At 37.3% G+C, this 20381-nt stretch overlaps 2 protein-coding genes across 2 annotated transcripts; one reads left to right on the plus strand and one right to left on the minus strand.

Moving 5' to 3' along the window:
- Positions 1–4294: 4294 nt before the first annotated feature.
- Positions 4295–6312, plus strand: LOC140854691 (uncharacterized). Its single transcript, XM_073250734.1, has 2 exons — positions 4295–4396; positions 5540–6312. The coding sequence occupies exons 1-2, from the start codon at positions 4309–4311 to the stop codon at positions 5881–5883; spliced, it is 432 nt and encodes a 143-aa protein (XP_073106835.1). The 5' UTR covers positions 4295–4308; the 3' UTR covers positions 5884–6312.
- Positions 6313–10453: 4141 nt separating this feature from the next.
- Positions 10454–18802, minus strand: LOC105036523 (DNA (cytosine-5)-methyltransferase 1B-like). Its single transcript, XM_073250917.1, has 11 exons — positions 17454–18802; positions 15158–16637; positions 14729–14893; positions 14450–14651; positions 13969–14080; positions 13734–13881; positions 13348–13545; positions 12939–13217; positions 12668–12832; positions 11715–11933; positions 10454–11379 (listed from the first exon to the last, which is right to left on the minus strand). Exons 1-11 carry the CDS (start codon positions 18800–18802, stop codon positions 11239–11241), a joined length of 4458 nt encoding a protein of 1485 aa, XP_073107018.1. The 3' UTR covers positions 10454–11238.
- Between the last annotated feature and the right edge of the window lie 1579 nt (positions 18803–20381).

The following is a 20381-nucleotide window of genomic DNA, read 5'->3' on the forward strand; positions in this document are numbered from 1 at the left end:
ATGCTTATCCATGCAAAAACATAATGATTCAAGAGGTGTATATGCAAATGATGAATCTTGGAGAACAAATATGCAATAAACTATATTTATATATTTATCCTTTTAAGGAAAAGAATTGGGCACAACCGATGCAGGAATTTTTAGTTAAAAATGGATTTCAATTGATATTTTCTATCCACAAGTTTCTAAAATAAAATTTTAAAAATTAAAAAAGAAAAAATCAATCTTCTACCTCCTTTAAATTCTAGACCATCGAAATAATGCCTCCTTAATTCTAAGGTGCAGAACAAAAAGAAATTCATACAAGAATAATCGGACGGTATATGTTGCTTAGGAGTTGGACTTGTTTACCATCCAATGGAAAACTCTAGATGAGGCCCTATTGCACCAATTTTGACCAGTCTCCCCCTTTCTGACTAACAAAGAAAACATACAGAAAATTATTAATACTATAATTAACCACATAAGATTATCATATGTAAGTAAAGACATTTATATTATATTCCTATCAAAAAATCAAAGGCAAATCAATCCTCCACATAGAAAACATTAAGCTAATAAATCTTACTAGAGATTTTCTTTCAATGCTCATCGATTAAAAAGATCCATCAAAACACAAAAATCAAGAGGATGAGATGGTATTCCATACCGCGTGATGTCAGCTTGAATGGCTTAGATGAATTCGAAATGTCCGAAGCAATGGAGTAGGATAGCATACCACTTATGTTGGTGACGTGTTAGGGCTCAAACCTCCTAAGCAATATTGGTTGCACCGATTCTCTATTTAAAAGAGCTACATGAGATAAACATTGCGGAATTCTCTAGAAGCTTACTAATTTGGTAGGTAGGCAAGATATTTTTTTAAGCTCTTATGGAAAGAGCTAGAGTGATCCTAACCTTTGAAATTGTGATACTTATACATATCCTGACCGTCTATTATAGCCGGTAGTGACTATAAAAAGGGGAGGTCTCATTGGCCAAACCATCAAGCAGAGAGTTGTAAGAGTTGTTTGATGGAATACTACTCTCCATTCTTTCACTCTCTTTTTCTCTTTTGTGTGCTTCTCTTCTCTCTCGAGCGTTCTACCTTTAGAGGTTAGATTAAGAAATAGGTTGGTTTAGATGCAGTTGTGGGCAAGCAAAGTTTCTAAGTACCATATGGGTGCTTGAGAAAATTTCAAGTCCACAACAAACAACTTTTCTATTTAAGAAAAGTCAAGGCCAGCAACTTCCTCTACCATTTAGGGTTTTCTTCTCTCTATATTGATTTGGACTTAGATTTTGATTTCAATCTATCAATATATATGGTAGTGATTGTGGCGGGGGCTTGAATCCTTGGAGGGATTTTTTCGGTTCGAGGCCAATGGCGTGGAATCCATATTCCATAGTTTATGTTGGTATGCTTTCGAATGATTTCCTCAAAAATCTTCTATAATTTGTTCTCTTGTTGTATTTTGTTTGATAGATCGAAAAATTATTCTCATTTCTCATTCATTTTCTTTAATTTTTATATCCGATAAGATGTAGACAAGCAATTGGAGTTAATGATTAGTTATATCATATACTATTTTGCTTGGAAGTGGAATAGCTAGTTAGAGGATTTGGATGATATTTTTATGGTTTTTATTAATTTCTAGCATGAAATTATTGCTGGATTTGATCGTGATGCCTTAGCATTTGATGGCTAGATTGGCTTTTTTTTGGGGCAGAGATTCTTTGTTTTCTTGGATGTGGAAATTCTTAATAACACCGAAAGATTAATTTTGTCGATCCCTTGAGTCCTTGTTAAGGGTTTATTTGAAATTGTTTGGTTGGGGTGCATCCTGTGAGCTGATCCTAAAGGCACTCTTTGCAAGACTCTTTATCGATCATCCCATGTCTTGATCATCCTATGGCTTTATTAGAATTGCACCTTCTGTGAATATTTTAGAGAAAATACTATATTCATTTGACTTTTCATAAATTACCTTGAAACTTTATTATTAATCATTCATGAATTGTAGTATCCTCAATAGTCTTGGACATGCACCTTCATTCATTATTTAGTTTCCATCAGATTATTATCTAATGATTAATTTGTTAAAAAATTATGACACAAAGTATGCAATATTTAATTATTTGATACATTTGTTTGATCTTTCAACTATGTGCATCATGGTTTTTCGTACCATGCCAAATCGGCCGGTACACCATGTACTGTACCGGACCGGTGGGGAACCAGCATGGTTTGGCCGACAAAACCGATATACCGGAGGGAGAGAAAAAGAGAGGGAAAGTGAGAAAGAGAGAGAGAGGAGGGGGAGAGAAATCCTAGTCGTCGAAGGCCGGCGGTGGCCCGCTGCAGCCATCGGAGGGCTTCCGCGGTCTGGTTATCGCTCGATAGGATTTTTACAAGAGAAAGAAAGAGAGAGAGAGAGAGCTCAGGGAGTGATGTACTGGACGGATAGTGCCTCTGTCGTGAGGTCCCCGATGGTTGGTGAGCCCATGCTGACGGGCCTGAGGATAGTCGAGCGGGAGGAGGGCCTTCGCAGCTCCGCCTCCTTTTTCTTTTTCGAAACAAGGGTTCGTCCCTATTTCAGATTATTTTTTTTGATTTTAACACATGAAGTCGGCAACCCAATTACTGTCTTCACGATTTTTTTTTTTAAATTAGATGGAGCCGACAATCGAATTGTCGATTTTATTTTTTTTGAATTTTTTAAAAAAAATCAATTAAAAAGTGAAGCCAGCAAATGGTTTGCTGGCTTCACTTAAGTTTCTATTTTTAAAAAAAAATCCGTAAAACAGGAACGTCGCCCCGCCCCTATTTCATGCCCACGGTGCCGCGTGCATGGACTGCGCCGTCCAACGGCCACGATGGCTAGCCGAAGGCTGTCCAGTGGCATCTCCGACTCCTTCCCCTCCCTCTTTTTCTTTCTTCTTCCCTCTCTCTCTATTTCTCTCTTTTTCTTCTTCCAGTTCGCTTACTTTGCTTTCGTCGGTTTGCATCGGTCCGGTCTTGTATGGAACCGTATCGTACCGCTAGCCGGCCGATACGGCTATCAGTATCAATTTTGAAAATCTTGATGTGCATTATCATTACTTATGACCTTGCTATTTCTTATGGAGATAGTCTTGAATATCGTGGAAATGTCTGTTTGGTAGTTTTGGCTAAATGGATCTGTCCGGGGTAACAAAGACTACAAGTTGAAATTATTCAACAAAGATAGATTGCATATCCTTTTTTAATTGTTGTTAGTTTTTTTTTTTTTTTGGTTTTGTGATCTACAAAAAACAGATAAGAAGTTGCTTTTCTTTTCTTTTTTTTCAATATTCTTATTCTTTGAAGATATCATAATTGCTTTCCCAATTGCATTTGCCTATATGCCTAGATTAACATGAAAGGTATATGTGGCAGGTGTTGGATCAAAAGCCATATTTCATTGTTGGACTTCTATGGGCAGAGGTTTTTGGAAATTTTAGGCAATAATGTTTCACTTGCTATATTGTAATTCGAAGGCATCTTTAGGCCTTTACCATTGTCACATTGATAGCGAATTTGCTTTCTTCTGGGAAAATGTTTTGTTGTTTTCTTCAGTTAGCAGTTCATTGTTGCTGCTGCTGCATATGTAATTCGTTGTTTTTATGTGTACCTTGGATGTGACAACTGCATTTGTTCAAGTAGTTGAAGTCTTGCAAGGTTTTTAATGCTTCTAACTTGAGCCATTTCAACATGATTTTATGTATTTATAGATTGATTAATTGATTATGTTTTAAAATGAAGGAACAACATTAAACACAAGATTCCCCATTATTTTTAAAGCAATGATTTAATAATTTTCTTTTCTTTTTGTTGTACCACCTAGATCTTCTATGTAGATGCTCCTTCTTGACTTTGTCTAAGGGTGTTGTTTCTTGTTTTCTGATATATCTAGACTTGGTCCTACTTCCTCGTGCTGCATAACAATGGTCCTTTAATGATCTTTTTGGTTTATGCTTTTCTTTTCCCCCTTTTTCATCTTATTTTCAATTCTAGTCTGACCGGAAGCAATTTGGTGCTACTTTGGTGACCATTGCTTTTATGGACAATAAATAGGTTCTCAAGCTAAGATGGCATGTATGTTCACATTGTGGCAAGTATGTTCACAATGTAGCAAGTATCATCCATCTGTGGGCAATGGAGCTTCTCTTCTTAGTATAGATGTAATTTTTTCTGTCTTCATTGTGCCCATATATATCTTTTAAGTCAAACTAGATGAGAACCATTCTTATTTTTCCTTCTTCTTACTGTTAGTTTTTCCTTGACCAGTATAAAAGTGATCCAGTGTCATGATTCCAGAAGAAAGAAAGAGGAAGGGCATGGTGCCAACGAGTCCCAACGCACCATGGTGTGGATTGGCACAGCCTCCCAAAGAAGGTAAAGCGCTATTTTTTGCTGCAACCAATGACAATTCTGTGGGTATTGTTGTCACCATTCTTTGCTGATTTAGATTGATTCAAATGGTTATTTAGGACTCTTACATGCGTTCAGTATTAAAGAAAAATAAAATTAAATCTGTGACCTTGCATAAAGGTTCCATATAATATCTATTACAAGAGCTAGGTAACTACCTGCTCCTTGCTGAATGAATCATGTGGCCTTAGAAGAAAATGTGGCAGGACACAGGTGCAAATATATTGAATTGTATGATGACAAATCCTAACAAATTAATATTATTAATTTCTTTGGTGCATTTGTTACCTATTCAGGTTTACTAAGGTCTATCACATAACTTGCTATATATTTTTTTTTGCATATATAGTATTTTTTAGCATATATTGCTATAGAGATCATCTGTACAATTTTAGTAGAAGGGGTGCCAACTGGTGGATGAAATTATTATTTGCAAGTTTTTAGTTGATGTCATGGTCTTTCTCGATATATTTGCAATAATTATCTTTTTAATTCAGTCATAATTTAAGCAAGCAATCTCTCCAGCAAAAGCCAGTAAATTACAATTTTTTTGATTTAGGTATAAGGGTTTGAATGCCACTGAATTCCAATTAATAGCTCTTGTTACCATAACTACAACCATCCAGCCTTATCCCAACTAATAGGTGTTGGCTTTGGGGACCGTCGTTCACTAATCACAAAGCATTCCTATTTGGAAAATGCTTCGAGGCGCCTGTTATCACATGCAAAAATATAATCTCGCTGTCAAATACTTATTTGGCAACTCCATAATTAACGAACCTACCGTGTTTGACAACAAATCTAGTAGTTGCAGCAATCCCCTAAATTTAATCAGGCTGTCAACTACTTATTTGGCAACTCCATAATTAACCAACCTACCATGTTTGGCAACAAATCTAGCAGTTGCACCAATCCCCTCATGCCATTAGGCTAGATATTTGTCGGAGCCCTGGAGCATTACTTGTCCTCTTTAGGATCATCTCTGATTAGAAAAGGATAACTCTGCATACATCTCTTCAAGTATCAAAGAAGTGGAGCAATATATAATACTTAAACTACTTGTTGAGCATCCAGCGAAGATGATCCACCAATGTCCTTTTGTCTCAGGTCTAAGACAGAAGATGGAGGAGAAGCGCCAGGCTAAACAGACCATGAGAAGCAAGCTAACAGTTCATAAAGAAGCAAGCATGAAACAAAATGCTGGGATGGTGTCAATTGTGTTCAGAAGAGAAAAGTTGATGCAGGCAACAACAACTAGACTGATCAACAGGATATGGAAGGATTACTACAATAGATATTTTCCAGAGGAGCCAAAGGAGGAAGATGACCATGGATTGATAGAAGAAGAGACTGAGGAAAAAGATGAGGAAAAGATGTTAGCTGAAGAACATGAAGCTTTAAGACGCTGCTTATTGACTACGTCTACGTCCAACTTTAGACCTCAGAACTGAAACCTGCAGCTTACAAGATCAGAGAGACCCAAAGGGAAAATTTTCAAATCAGTACTTCTAAGATCAGTTTCGTTTACAGGAAAACAAGCTATAAAGTAAATGATTTTGTGTAGGTGAGGCCTCAGCACTTCAGTGAGGATAAGAAGAACCATAAAACCTGCAAGTATGGGAGAAAGGTTTGAAAGGCTATGTAGTTTGCTAGTTGCACAGCATTAGAGTCCCAATAGAGTGTAGAAAGATCACCCAAGAATCAGCAAAGCTTAAAGTTAGGAGATTCTACAGAGCAGAAGACGTATCAAAATTAAAATCATACTGTTCCGATGTAAAAGATGTTAGAGCCGTTTTTATAGAACAGCAGCAGTGTGGTTGGCATCTATTATTTCCCAACTTTTGTTGTATTTATTTGGACGTTTTGTAGCTACTTTCTCAAAAAAGTATCGCAATAGATGTGTTCTATTTCAATTTGGTTTTCAGACGTGCGCTTTTTGTTTCTTCAGCAGCAATTTTGCCTTCTTGAGAACAGTCTTACATTGCAGAGAGAAGGTTTTCCTTTAAACAGACCAGGATCTGTAAAAATATAGTTTGATCGGTCTAGGACTAGTTTTTATTTTATTTTATTTTTGCCTCAATTGCGTATGGACTCTGTCTTCTTCTCCATTTCATTTTCCAATTTTCCAATGTGTTGTATGACCACAGTTATGAAAATTGAATTTGGACATATGTTCAAAATTTTGACTCGGCAAGAGAGAAAAAGGATATATAGAAATATGTAAAAAAGATAATTTTAATTAAAGCATATAACTATTTTTAAATATTGTGTAAAAAATAATATATTATATTACTTGTTAAGTTCTTTTAATATACGTGTTTTTCAAACTCTCTAAAATTTGAGAGTGATAAGAAAAAAAGAAATATTTTGCCAACGTATTTCAATATTTACATCCTTGATGAATCTTTAAAAGAAAGATGACTTTCAATATCATTACGGTGATTGAATTCATTATTGAAAGAGTCAAAATGTCCACCTATAAAAAAAATGGGAATGAAAAAGATAAGAATCAAAATGTTGGGTGCATGCCCAATTTGAGCATGTATTCGACACGTATTCTTGAAAGTGGATTTGAGTGTCGAAGCAACAAAGAATGTGAGGTAATGAAATGCACCATTGATGAACTAAGGATGGCAATTTTAGCCAGCCCATCGGGTATCCAATTTGATCCGATTCAAATGGAGTAGATTTTATCTAATTCGATTAAAATTTGATGTCGATATGGGTTCTAGATAAAATATCCCAAGCATATTCGATCGGACACAAGTAATGATATGCTCCGATCTGAATCCAATCCGATATAAACTTCATCTAAATTCTCTCTTTCAAAGTTATAATTGTTTTATAATATTTGTATGGTGAGTTTCTTATCCAACTTGAGATAGTTGGTGGGTATGAATATAAAGTTTTTAATTACAGAATGGGTATGGATATTGCCCACTCAATCAATACCTAACCTACTGCCATCTATAGATACTTATAAAGCCAGCTAACATGCACTGCTCAAAATGTACCTCTTCCTGGGTCTCTCCTTGCATGTCCGACATGGAAGTGTTAGGCAAAAAAACATTTAATATGTTTTCGTTAAGCCGCTGAAAAGTAAATCAGATTATAAAATAGCCTAGTACAAAGGAAGCAAAAAGAATACCAAGCTAAAAGCGGTATTAAACATATACAATCCCTAAGCCTAAAATTAGACTTCTTTCAAGCTAGGATATGGTTAAAAAAAATAATAATAATAATGTTATGAGAGGATGGTTAGGGGGTGCAAATGGGATGGGTCAGCCCAAGTCATTAGTGACCCCGACCTAACTTGATTTCTTGATCGAATCTTAATGTTAGACTCCGATCCAACTTAGTAAAAGATTAGGTATGGTCAACTCAGATCCAAGGTTAAAATTTTTTACCCAACTGGGTCACCCGGCCCAAGTTGGATCTATGCATAACACAGCTCCAACCCAAAGAATTTAGTTCCAGTTTGGGTTTGGTTCGGATTTGGGTTTGCTCCTAGCTTTATTGTACTTGCTCTAACAGATTCTAGTGAGAAAAAGTAAAAAATATGAGAAAGTTCCAAGTTCTTCTCTTCGATGAAGTATTTTCAGTTTAAGTTTGTATAGGCCATAGCACTCTAGCTTTGTGTTAAGAGCTAAAACATATGTCACCTGATTATATATTTTTGATTATTATGATTCCAAATCATCAACATCTCCCACTATCTTCATATACCACCTTAATGTTTGAAAAAAAAAAAAAACAAAGTAAGAATAGGCTTGCAACCCAAACTATGTCATTAAAGATTACATAGGAACTTGCAATTCATCTAAATTATGTGTAGATTTTTTTTTTTAATAAACCAACATGGTATCTTCTTAAAAGAACACCTAGGGTATAGGCATGGTTGTTCAAGTCCGTATACTAGGTTCAGGTTAGGTGAGATCGAGTTAAAATTCAATAAATTTAGATCCGATCTGAAAAATAGAATGAGTCTAATTTTAAAATCCGATCTTACTCTATGGATCTTTTGAAATAGTTCCGATTAGATCTAAGTAGATTGGATCAGGTCGGATCATAGGTCAACCCAACTCATTTGTAACCCTAAGGATGGTTGGATGAATATAATACCACAAATAGTTGTTTGTTCTTTTTCCTTCTCTTTACATGCATGTTATAAGAAGGAATATGCTTGTTGCTTCCTAATGGAAGTTGAGAAAATTAAGATGGCAAGTTCTATTGCTTGACCTTTGTAGGTGGAGACTGAAACCTAATAGCGTCAAATAATCTAATACCAAAATCATTCTTTTTGCATCCTCAACTTCTCTTTGTTTTAAGAAATCAAACAAATGACCCTAAATTATAGCTAAGAACTACACAACCACCATGACAACTATCTGCTTTGTCAAAAATATTGCTTATAGTTACTATAAGAGTGTTCACATTATAAAATATATTCAAAATATATTCTCGCATTTATAATCTTGTAATTATTTCTCTTCATAAAAAAATTGATCATTTTCCTTTCATAAAAAAAGAAAAATTAATATCTTCCTTTTATTCTTTATGATATGTTCAAAACCATTTCGTTTAAAATATTTAAAGATATGATAACTTTAATATTTTGCTATATTTATCTATAAGTTTCCTTACAAGTTCTTTAAAATATAGATAATTTTACTGAAAAGCTAGAGAGAATATTTACAGAGAATGCACAAAGATTATGGTCCCAGAGAGGTGGTGGCAATTAGAAGACTACACATTACTTAGCTAAATGCTACCAGATTAGAAGCACTTTGACACAGATTCAGACCTCTAAAGATCACCCACGTATCCATTCTGAAATGATTCAAGCCACTCCATTAGGCAGCAGGGAATTCAGACAATCCAATATTTTGTGATGGCCTTTAGAAATTTTGTGAGAACCACCCAGCTGAACCCAAGCTCGAAACGGGAGAAGATATTCGTTGCAACGGTGATGCCACGTCAAAGTTGTCACAACCCAATCAAAAGTCAAAAATCGGTGACTAGTGCGGGGCATCATTTATAGGAATCGATGAAATATACGGCACTCAATGAAATATAGATGCTCTCATTGGGTTGTGACAAGTTTGATATGGTATGGCCGTCGCAACAAATATTTTCTCCCGAAAATGGATGCAGTATCTTCAGCAGAACAGAAAAGATTGAGGCTTTTTTTGTTGGTGAAGATTATCCTATTTCCTTCTTGCCACACAGACCAGTAGAGTGCAAAATATAACTGTGTTCATACAACACTTACATTGGAAAATGAAATGGAGGAGACAGAGTTTCAAGCAATTAAAACACACAAAAAAAAGGGGCAAAAACTAGGCCTGGACTCATCTAACTGCATTTTTACGGATCCTGGACTATTTCCAAGGCACAACCTTCTCCTCCGAACACAAGGCTGTTCTCAAAAAGACACAGAGTACTGCTCAAGAAACAAAGAGCGCGCCTCTGAAAATTAAATTGAAATAGAACACCTTGACACAGCGTTGGTGAATAAACTAGAATTCATGCAAGATGAAAACCTTCAAGATAACAAGGAAGAAGACTCCAACTGGAAAAAATAATCCTACAATTTTTTTGGTAATAATTGAATAAACATAAAATAAAGATATTTATAATATCGATCTCAGCCCTAACACGAATAGTTGGAAATTAAGTAAAACTAATAATGCGAAACTGAACCAAAGACGGACTCCCAAATATAAAAAGCCCCGAAATCCACTAAAATGATGGATTTTGGGTCTGAAAACTGGGATGAATGGATAAACCCAGTTTATGATTGTAGAGCTCAGAATGAGCTTTCCATTGATATATTATGAGTCTCATAATTCTTTCTGGATCAAAAATTATGGCCGTTTGAAGCTTAGGTCCTCGTTCTGACACTCCAACCCATTTACTTGGGCTTTTGCTGCTTCCTACGATCCATCTGGTATAAGTACTCTTGAGCGACACATTCCGCGGCACACCTATTATGATACCTTTTTCAGCAAATGGTGGATGAACACCATGCATCTTATTGATTAATAGCTTGCCAATAGTGCAAAATAGTCAAGAAAACACAAAAAATATGAGAAATAACAGAATCCCCAGCACCCCAATACAACTCAAAAAAAGGAAACAAGAAAAGAAAGTACATCGCTTAAGGAGTCTGGATAGATTCCACACCAATTTCTCTCCAACTGAAGAAAGATTCAGCAAAACCAAAACCAAAACAAACAGGACAACAGGTTCCTCAGCACAGTCGAGATCCTGAGAGAGGATTAGAAGAGTTCTCCTCCTCATTCCCTCCCAGCTGGGCTATATGTGCACTGTCTCCTATTGGCGTGCGCTTCCTCTTCCTTCTCCCACCTGCAGTTCACCAGGCCAGCCAAGTCATGCGGCATTAATTAATGGAATGAAAAAGGTGCAGTGTAGACTTTTGTTTAGCAGAAAACAATACATAAGAAGACAGACATGAAACAGTGCATGCAACAGTTACAGACTGACCACTCTACAGTTCCCCTTGCATGTCATCCACTCTCTTCTTTTCTACTGTCTAATGCTGTTCTTCTCCATTCTTCTATGTCAATTGACCGCGAGCACTTTAAGCTATCTGTTCTATCAATGATTCCGAAAGCTCTGCATGGTGGTCTCCAGAATAATGGGGTTAACGTGCGAGTCAGAAGAAGATGGCTGGTTGTCTGGTGAAAACCTACCCCTCTGCATTGACATAGAGAGAAGAAACCAGGGACTCACTGATTGCCGACTGTATGACACCAAGGGATCATGGATTAGGAGCTGAGCCTTCAAATCGAGGACTGCTTCTTATCAACTGCTTCCTTGAGTTTCCTCCCTAGAGCATATGCCAGTGGAGGCGGCACGGCATTCCCAATCTGTTTGTGCTTGTCCTGGATGTTACCTGAAAACTTGTAACTATCCGGGAAACCCTGCATTCAGTGATCAGAGCAAGCATCCTTCAGCAAAATTCAGATTGTTTAAGAATATCAATGTAGAGGTTATATCATTAGATCTAGCCTTAACAGTCTTGTTTAAATTATAAAAGCCTACTGTTCATGCGTGTTTTAACGACTGATATTTTAGGTTCTGGATAAACTTGTGTCCACTATGATATCAAGGTACGTTATTGTGTTTTAATGCTTATATGTTCGTGTTTCTTTATCTACACTACGATATAAGAATGGCTTATTTACTCTTACAGAGGGAAATAAAATGAGTTTTGTAGCAGTGATGGGGATGGATCAGGAAAGAAGTGGAAACTTACCTGAGACCGAGCACACTCACGGACTGTAACAACTCGATCTTGTTCAGGATGGAACCAGGTGCCCACCTTCCCCAGGGGTTGCGGATCGGTGATAACGGTGGGGAAGTTGCCTTGCCAATCCAGCCTTCCAAGCAATCCCTTCCACTGATTGTTCCTCTTGGCGGTGTTTACCATCCACCGAGGAATCAGGTCCTCCAGTCGTCCATTCGACAATTTCACCTGCAATGTTTTAAAAAACCAAGCTCAATTATCCTTTCTGAGAAGCAAAAGTCAGTTATTTTTACATGATATTTCATATATCTTTGTTTGCTTACAAAGAGAAAGAAAACATATACTTGTTATATTGGACCATGTAGTTTTGAAGGCTCACCTCCTAATTGGTTGATTGGAAAACATAAACTTGGTTGATTGAAGTCTGTTCTTTAATTTTAAAAAAAAAAAAAAATTTGAAACTCTTATTTTCAAAGTTATGAGAGCAAGCAACTCAATTTTAGATCACCTGCATCCTCCTTTTAGAGGGCAGCAACTTCATTCAGACGAACCCTCAAAAGGTTTTATAAACATGCACATTTGTAGAGATGATCTACAAAGTAATATATATAGAAAGTAATGCGACAGGTGTGACTAAACCTAAATAGGTAACCAATGCACCAAAGTAATTAAGAAAATTAGGTTGTTGGGATCGATCACCACACCATTCAATACATTTGCTTATTTGCGCCGCCACACTTTCTTGCAAGGTTTCATCATTCATTAAGTAAAGGAGCAGGTAGTTATATTGCCCTTATGATAAATATTGAACCCTAATGCAAGGTCACAGAGTCTATTTAGCTTTAATATCATGCACAGGCAAGAGTCTTAAATAACCATTTGAATCAATCCGAGCCGGCAAAGAACAGTGACAGCAATGCCCATAGAATTGTTATTGGCTGCAACAAGAGATAGAGCTTTACCTTCTTCTTCTTCGGGAGGCAACGCCAATCGGCACCAGGGCGCTTTGGGACACGTTGGCACCGAATGAGATTCAACTCATTCATTTCTTTCGATATGTGATCGTCCAGTGTTGTCATGTTTCCTCGTAGTTTTTTCTGGAACCATGACACCGGATCACCTTTATACTGGTGAAGAAGGAAAAAAACAGTAAGAAGAGGAAAAAAATAGATATGTTTCTCAACTAGTTTTGAACTCAAAAGATATGCAGACAGTGAAGCCTGAGAAGTTTACATCTATACTAAGAAGAGATGCTCCATTGTCCACAGGTGGCAAATCTCCAATGGTATCCTTTACAGTCAGAGACCGTAATGGCGCTCCTCTGATGGTGCTTTTTGTAGCAACATAAAAGGAATCACCTGTCAATGATATTTTCAGACCTCGACCGACAAAAACATGCATAGGTTCTGGCCACTCTGGTAGTGTTTCTTCAGGTGAAGCTGCCCAAACAAATGCCCTCTTCCTTGATTGTGGCACTCCATATGCTCCAGCTTCCAAGATACCAAATCTCACCTAAACAATGAACAAAGTGATAAAAAGTTAGACAGAGTCATCCTTCAAAAAAGAAAAAGGGAGTTAAAGACAGTCAGTCTTCGAAGGCTTTATTGACATTCAGTAAGATTGGGAGGAACAGGTTCAAAACCTGATAACCCATCTCTAGGAGTGAAGCAATTGTTAGACGGAAGGTACTCCCTTTGTTGAAAGATATGAAGTTTTTTACATTCTCCAATAAGAAGAACCTCGGTCTGAAGTACTCGGCAAAAGAAAGAAATGTTAACAGCATCTCACGTTGGCCTTTGCTCCATGGGCTTTGATTATATCTATTCATGCTAGTAAACCCCTGCAATCAAAATAAGACTAGAGAATTGGGTACACTTTTGGGTAGATCTAAATACATGTAACAGAGGTGCATTTTCAGGTTATAGAGGAGGAAGCCTGAAGGGACTAGAAATAGTGGAGGGAACACCCTGTGGAATGCTGACATTATCCAGACAAAAAGCACTCAGAGTTGAACAGAATTATCTATACCTGACATGGAGGACCCCCATAAATAAAATCTACTTGGCCTGGCAAAGGAAGATTACTAAGCTTTTCCCTGTCGAGGTGTGCTGCAAATCTTTTAGCCTCAGAAGTTGAGATACAGTCATCAGCATCTCCACACTTCTGCATTATTGCACTGCATTGGCATGCATTCACTCAGCTCAAAGTACTGCAGATTCTAAGAATTATTCCAAAAGGAGAAGGTTTAACATGATAACTTCACCTTAATATGATGTTGCAGTCATCAACAAACATCTGTGTCTCTGGGTGGTTGGAGCAAAATGCTTCTCCAGCTTGCCTATCATTTTCAATTGCCCACTTCGTAAAAGAAACACCTAAAAGTAGCAGTAAAAAAGGGTCAGAAATTATGAATGCCTAATGAACTTTAGAGGGGAACTTAACAACAAGTCCTTCGATTGACTACCATTTACACCCAATCCTTACACACTTAGCATTTAGTATTTAGTCTAACACACACTTAAACCAGTGTTTTGCACGCACTTATCTAATGTTGCATACAGTTACACTTGCATAGCTGTCCTGCACACGGATATGCCAGTATTGCACATAATTATATCAGTAGTTAGCTGTGAGAGGGACTAAACATTAAATGACCATTTAAACCATGAGGCAGGAATTATACTTTCAGCGAAACAAGGACTAGACATCAAATGCAGTGAATTTAGATGAACAATGCAGCTTACCAGATTGTTGAAGTCCCTCTGATAAGCCCCCACAGCCAGCAAAAATATCTAAGGAAGCCAACCGAACTTTTCGACCAATGCCTCCACAACCATTAGATAGTTCTTTCTCTCCTGTACATCTGGCCTTTCGTTTATTTTTTCTCAATTTATTTTTGTCTGCTGCCTTTCGAGTTTGGAACATAAGCTTGCAATGGGCTGGCAACTGCATGCAAAATAATATAATGTATCTATTGTTAAGGAACAAAGCTCTCATAAATAAGTTGACTGAAAAGAAAATACCTGATTAAGAGCTCCTTTAACTGGATCATAGGAATATTGACAGAAGAACACGTGATCTACAATAACAGGAAATTCTAATTCTGGAAGATCACTCTTCTTCCTGACTTCACATTTTCCTTCTATTACCGCCACAGGAATACTAAGTATATCTTCACTGTAATAGACCTGGAGATCATTAACAGAATCATGTGTTAAGATGGAAACTTGCAGGAAACTTAATCTCTGGGTAGGAAAGTGGTCTGCTTCGTGTGGTTATACACATAATTTTATCCGCATGCATGTTCACATCCATGTATCTGAGTTTTTGCACTGTAGTATTAATACTGCACAATTTCCAAGTAGAAAAATTTGTGTGTGTGTGTGTGTTTGTGTTTGTGTTTGTGAGAGAGAGAGAGAGAGAGAATTTTGAAAAGAGCTCTTAAGTCTTACCTCTCTTATATCAGAACTGTATGATTTTGACTTCGATACGTCGTCTGGTCTGTAGAATCTCCTGACTTTAAGCTTTGCCGATTCTTGGGTGATCTTTGTGTGCTTTGTCGGGACTTCAATTCTGAGCAACTGGCAAACTACATAGGCTTTCAAACCCACATTTCTCCCATATTTGCAGGTTTTATGGTTATTCTTATCCTTACTGAAGTGCTGGGGCCTCACATACACAAAATCATTTACTTTATAGCTTGTTTTCCTGTAGACGAAACTGGTCTTAGAAGTACTGATTTGAAAATGTTCCCTTTGGGTTTCTCTTATTTTGCAAGCACTGCAGGCCCCAGTTCCGAGGCCTAAAGTTTCAACAGGAAGAGCAAAAAAGGCCCCTCTTTCAGGGCAATATAAGCTTTTACAGTAAAACTCCAAAGGCAATCCTTTCTTTTTCCTCTCTTCTGCCTTTGCTCTGTCAATTTTTTCAGCGTGAGCTTGCTTCTGCCTATGCTCATATCCCCAAGGCATTGATCGAACATTCACCACAACAGATTCTCTGACATATCTTAATTCAAAATCCATACAGTCATTGGTCAAAAACACCTCCCTCTCATTTGCAGTATTCTCAAGAACCGTTTGAGATCCTTTTAACAGTATCCTTCCATGAACCAATTTTAGACCATCTTTCTTCTCAAACATGTACTCCACCAGAACCATGGTTGGCACCCTTTTTGAGTCATCAGCAGTGACTATTACTGCCCCACCAATGGTTATCAAAACCCCATGGACCAGTGCACATTTATACAAAGCCTTATTGGAACCTTTTTGCCTGATTGCCTTTCCTTCCCATTTGATCTCACTGCAACTGGAATTGGAAGCAAAAGTAGTCAATGAACGGCGTCTTAAAGCCTTATCTTCTTCAGCTAAAATCTCCTGTTCCTCATCCTTTTCCTCAATCTCTTCTTCTATCAATCCATGGTAGTCTCCCTCCTCTGGCTCCTCTGGAAAATATCTATTATAGTAATCATTCCACATCCTGTTGATCAGTCTAGTTGTTGTTGCCTGCATCAACTTTTCTATTCTGGACACCCAAGGCACCATCCCAGCATTTTGTTTCCTGCTTGCTTCTTTATGAACTTTTAGCTTGCTTCTCATGGTCTGTTTAGCCTGGCGCTTCTCCTCCATCTTCTGTCTTAGACCTGAGACAAAAGGACACTGGCTGATCATCTTCTCTGGATACTCATCAAATAATTTAAGTATTGTTTGTCCATGAACCACCATATATTGCTCCACTGCTTTGATATTTGAGGAGATGTGTGCAGGGTTATCCTTGTCTAATTCTGTGACTTTCTTGGTGGCATCTGAGAAAGTGAGCCTCGAAGCTCTACTCTGTTTCTTAATTAATCTGATTACATGTTCAACCAGCCTTGCAACTCTCAATACGAGTTCATACCAGGGTGCATATTCCTTTGCAGGCTTCCCAAGCCTATACCTGTAATCAAGACCACCAGCTAAAATTTTAATAATTAACAGATATTTTCTTTCGAATCCATGGGAGAATTTCTGAAGTTTGGATTATAACCCATCTGAAGGAAGCTACAACTAACCTGCTAGAGTTGTATGATTACTTCAAAGGAGCTTAATGTTTCTGATGACATTTTGCAACATATTATGAAAGATTAATTTCATGATTATCAGTATTTAAATAAATGAAAAAGCGGGATTGGTGCAACTACTAGATTTGTTGCCAAACATGGTAGGTTGGTTGATTTTGGAGTTGCCAAACAAGTAGTTGACAGCCCAATTAAATTTTTGCATGCACATAACAGGCACCTTGAAGCATTTTCCAAATAAGAATGCTTCATGAATGAGGGTCCATAAAGCCAAAAACCAAATAGTTGGGATGAGGCTGGATGGTTCTGGTTATAGTGATATGAGAATGCTTGCATACTAAATGGAATTCAGAGGCATTCAAACTCTTGTACCTAAATCAAAAAATTGTAATTACTAGCTAGAGATTGCTTGCTTAAATTATGTCTGAATTAAAAAGATAATTGCTGCAAATATTATGCAGGGACATTTTTGGAACAGGGGCTTTTTTGATGTTTATTAAAGCCTAATGAGAGGCATAGTTTTGCCCTCTCTCTGTCTCTCTGTGGGGGGTATTTAATTCTCTATCCCAGAAACAACCCTTTTCATTCTTCTTTCTCTTCTTCATTTCACTAGTATTTTACCACAATATCAATACTTAACAATACTAAGAATGAACTAGAAAACAGCTAGAGTTTTAAAAGAGATTGATACATACCAGGCTGCATCTGTTCGGATTGATATCGAGAATGTCATGGAGCTGAACTCGACCGCCCACTCCTTTACTTTACTCAAGAAGACTGGAAATACATTATCATGAGCCAGATCGACATTAGTGCAGTAGCAACTCCCATCATCTTTCATCATGCACCCGGATCCAAATATGGGCGCAGCACTATCCATCCATGTTTTCATGGGAAGCTTCTCTATCGAAACAAACCTTGAGTTGGAATCATAAAGGGCCCAATTTTGCAGAATCCTTCTTGGGAGCTCATCAATATCATCAATCTCACTATTATAGAACTCCTCATCCATCTCATTGTCTCTTGCTTTGTAGTAAGCTGGTGAGGGGTACTCTGCAGCAATCTCAGGCAATTCGGTCTCGAAGGAAAATTTGTATCTGATCATTGCTGGCTGTCGAGTTCTCTGCTGCCTCATGTTTCTCCTATCTTCCTCATCTTGCAATAATCTTGCCAACTTCTTATTGCTGTCTTCGGCTAATGTAATATCCTTCCCTTCGTCAGTCTTTATGCATTCTGTTTGGCTTTTACATTCCTCTTGTAGAGAAATTAAGGCCGGCACTGTCTCTAATTTTACTCTTTCATTTCCTGATTCCTTGTCTAATTTGATGAGTTGTTCGTAGATAAATTCACCAAGAGAGATCACAAAATCTCTATCAGCAGGTCTTTTCGCAAAGCATGCATTTCCTCTTAATGAACGGATCACCCTAGCTATCAGCTCATTGAGAGACATATTAAGAATGTCGTCTTCAGAGCCTCTCAATGTCTTCTGCACCTTGAGGCAGACCCATGCCTTCTCTGACAGGTGGTCGAAGAACTTCCTGTAGGTGCGGTTAGGCCTCATACATCTATATTTTGCACCCAAGGTTGAAATCCAGATCACCGGCCTATCCTCATCATAGCCTGAGATATCCCAGGACTGGATTTTAGCAAACCTGTCGCATCGAACTCCTCGATCTGTTTCATTCTCCATCCCATCAGATGGCATGATAATAGAAGAAATGAAGACTTCGGTTACCTCAGATGCCTCGATTGGTAGTGGATTGCTGTCAGCACCATGGAACATGAAGTCCAAAAGCTTCCTTAATGGTGGAACATCATCGGCACCAACTCTTGTAACAACAAGAGCAGCCAACTCTCTTAGTTTAGGTTTCTCTTCCCTGGGTGCAAGAGTGGAGGTTTTACTTGCCTCCTTGATTGAAGACAATGCAGCAGCTCTCCTTGGTTGCTTCTCTGAAGGACATGGCTCTTCATGCCACTCCTCATTTCTCTCTTGCTTTATTTTGGTATCTGAATTTTCTTCCATCAGGAAGTCTATGCTTTTCATTGCAGGTCTGCCTCTACCCCTCTTCATTTTTTTGATGGCTGAGGAATATTGAACCAGGCACAGAAACTGATGAAATCTACCTTGGGTTGAGGGAACAAATGAAGCACTATAGATAGGAGAGACTAAAAAAATATAGAATGAAGAGCTATTGGAGAAATAAGAAGAATTGAAAGTTGTTATAGAATGAAGATGGAAATATCAGAGCAGAAGGAATTGGCTGAGGATGGGTTGTCAATGAGGAGAAGCTTGATGGCATGGTAATTATAATGACAAATACAACTGAAGAAAAGAAAGGTGGTGGTTTTGGTGGTATTAGTAAAGGCCATATTACTGGCAAGTAAGGCAAATACAATGCATGGAGATCCTGATAAAAGCCACACATTTCTGATAATCCAAATGGATGGCTTGAAGACCTGCCAAACATAGAGAGGGGCTAATTCATGACATAACAATAACAATAATAATATTAAATGCTTGCCAAGAGCTGAAAATCAAACTAAATCAAGACTATTTCATGAAAAAGTATGGACTGTTTACAACAATTACTACATAAAAGATGACGGAAGACAAAGTCATCTAGACAATTTTGTTGTTTCGAGCATGCGATTTCTTCTAATTCACTTGGCCCACTCGTAAATAACTCTGTTCATACAAACATTCAAACAGGTATTCATAGCATAAATGTAGATAACTTCTATCGATTCCGACATGCTGGGCACAAAGAGGAACATCTTGTCATGTTAAAACTTATTAACTTACAATAACATAATTATTATTGATAATTCAGTTGACGGATTATTCGCTAACAAACTATTGATTATATAGGTTTCAGTTATTTTTTATTTCTTATGAACTAAGATGAGGGAAGACAAACAAAAATAACGAAGTAGAGCAGTGACAAACTAGGTTAGTTGACACCCTTCTTTACATAATTTTTAGTTATAAGTGTGCCCATTGTAATATCTTCATATTGCTCCACCATTGACCTATTTGTGCCCCTATATTTCATGGAAGAAATTAGCAACTAGCTATGTAGGATTTAGTAGAGTCATCAGCAACTAGCTATAAAGGTGCTATTTTAATCACACATGACTTGCTCTCTCAATTATACAATTGAATTTGTGGTTCGAGATATGCATGCACAACAAATTCTACTATGTACATCCCCTGATTATGTTATTCTACACATGCACCTTGATCTAAATTGGTTTTATTGAAAAACTGAATTAGTAACTGCTACAACTAAGAACAAATTATGGTTTATAGTTATTTTTAGAAAACACCATAAATTAGTATCAGAAATTCATGAAATGACTTTAATTTTTCTTTTCATTTCTTTAGCATGATGGTATCAAAAGGAAAGAAATAAGTAGAGGGTTATTTCGTAGATACATGTGAAACCATATTCTATGGGTAATGCAAGACACAGATTCAACCAGAATATTTTCTATGGGCTAAGCAAGCTCACAATAATTAGGAAAGATCTCTTAAGAGCTCTATCTGGATATTAGGCATACAAAATTAAGAATCACATTCCTTTTTTCTTTTAAGAAAAACTAATGCTCATGAATTGCAATTA

The sequence above is a fragment of the Elaeis guineensis genome, chromosome 1 (assembly GCF_000442705.2).
Source record: "Elaeis guineensis isolate ETL-2024a chromosome 1, EG11, whole genome shotgun sequence".
Lineage (NCBI taxonomy): Eukaryota > Viridiplantae > Streptophyta > Magnoliopsida > Arecales > Arecaceae > Elaeis > Elaeis guineensis.

Bases quoted from the DNA above. Each gene is read 5' to 3' on its own strand.
- LOC140854691 (XM_073250734.1), top strand. From the start codon at position 4,309: ATGATTCCAGAAGAAAGAAAGAGGAAGGGCATGGTGCCAACGAGTCCC. The intron at 4,397-5,539 runs GTAAAGCGCTAT...CTTTTGTCTCAG, and splicing joins GGCACAGCCTCCCAAAGAAG to GTCTAAGACAGAAGATGGAG.
- LOC105036523 (XM_073250917.1), bottom strand. From the start codon at position 18,802: ATGAAAAGCATAGACTTCCTGATGGAAGAAAATTCAGATACCAAAATA. The intron at 14,081-14,449 runs GTAAGCTGCATT...TGCTACTTTTAG, and splicing joins AGAGGGACTTCAACAATCTG to GTGTTTCTTTTACGAAGTGG. The intron at 11,380-11,714 runs GTAAGTTTCCAC...CACTGAATGCAG, and splicing joins GTGAGTGTGCTCGGTCTCAG to GGTTTCCCGGATAGTTACAA.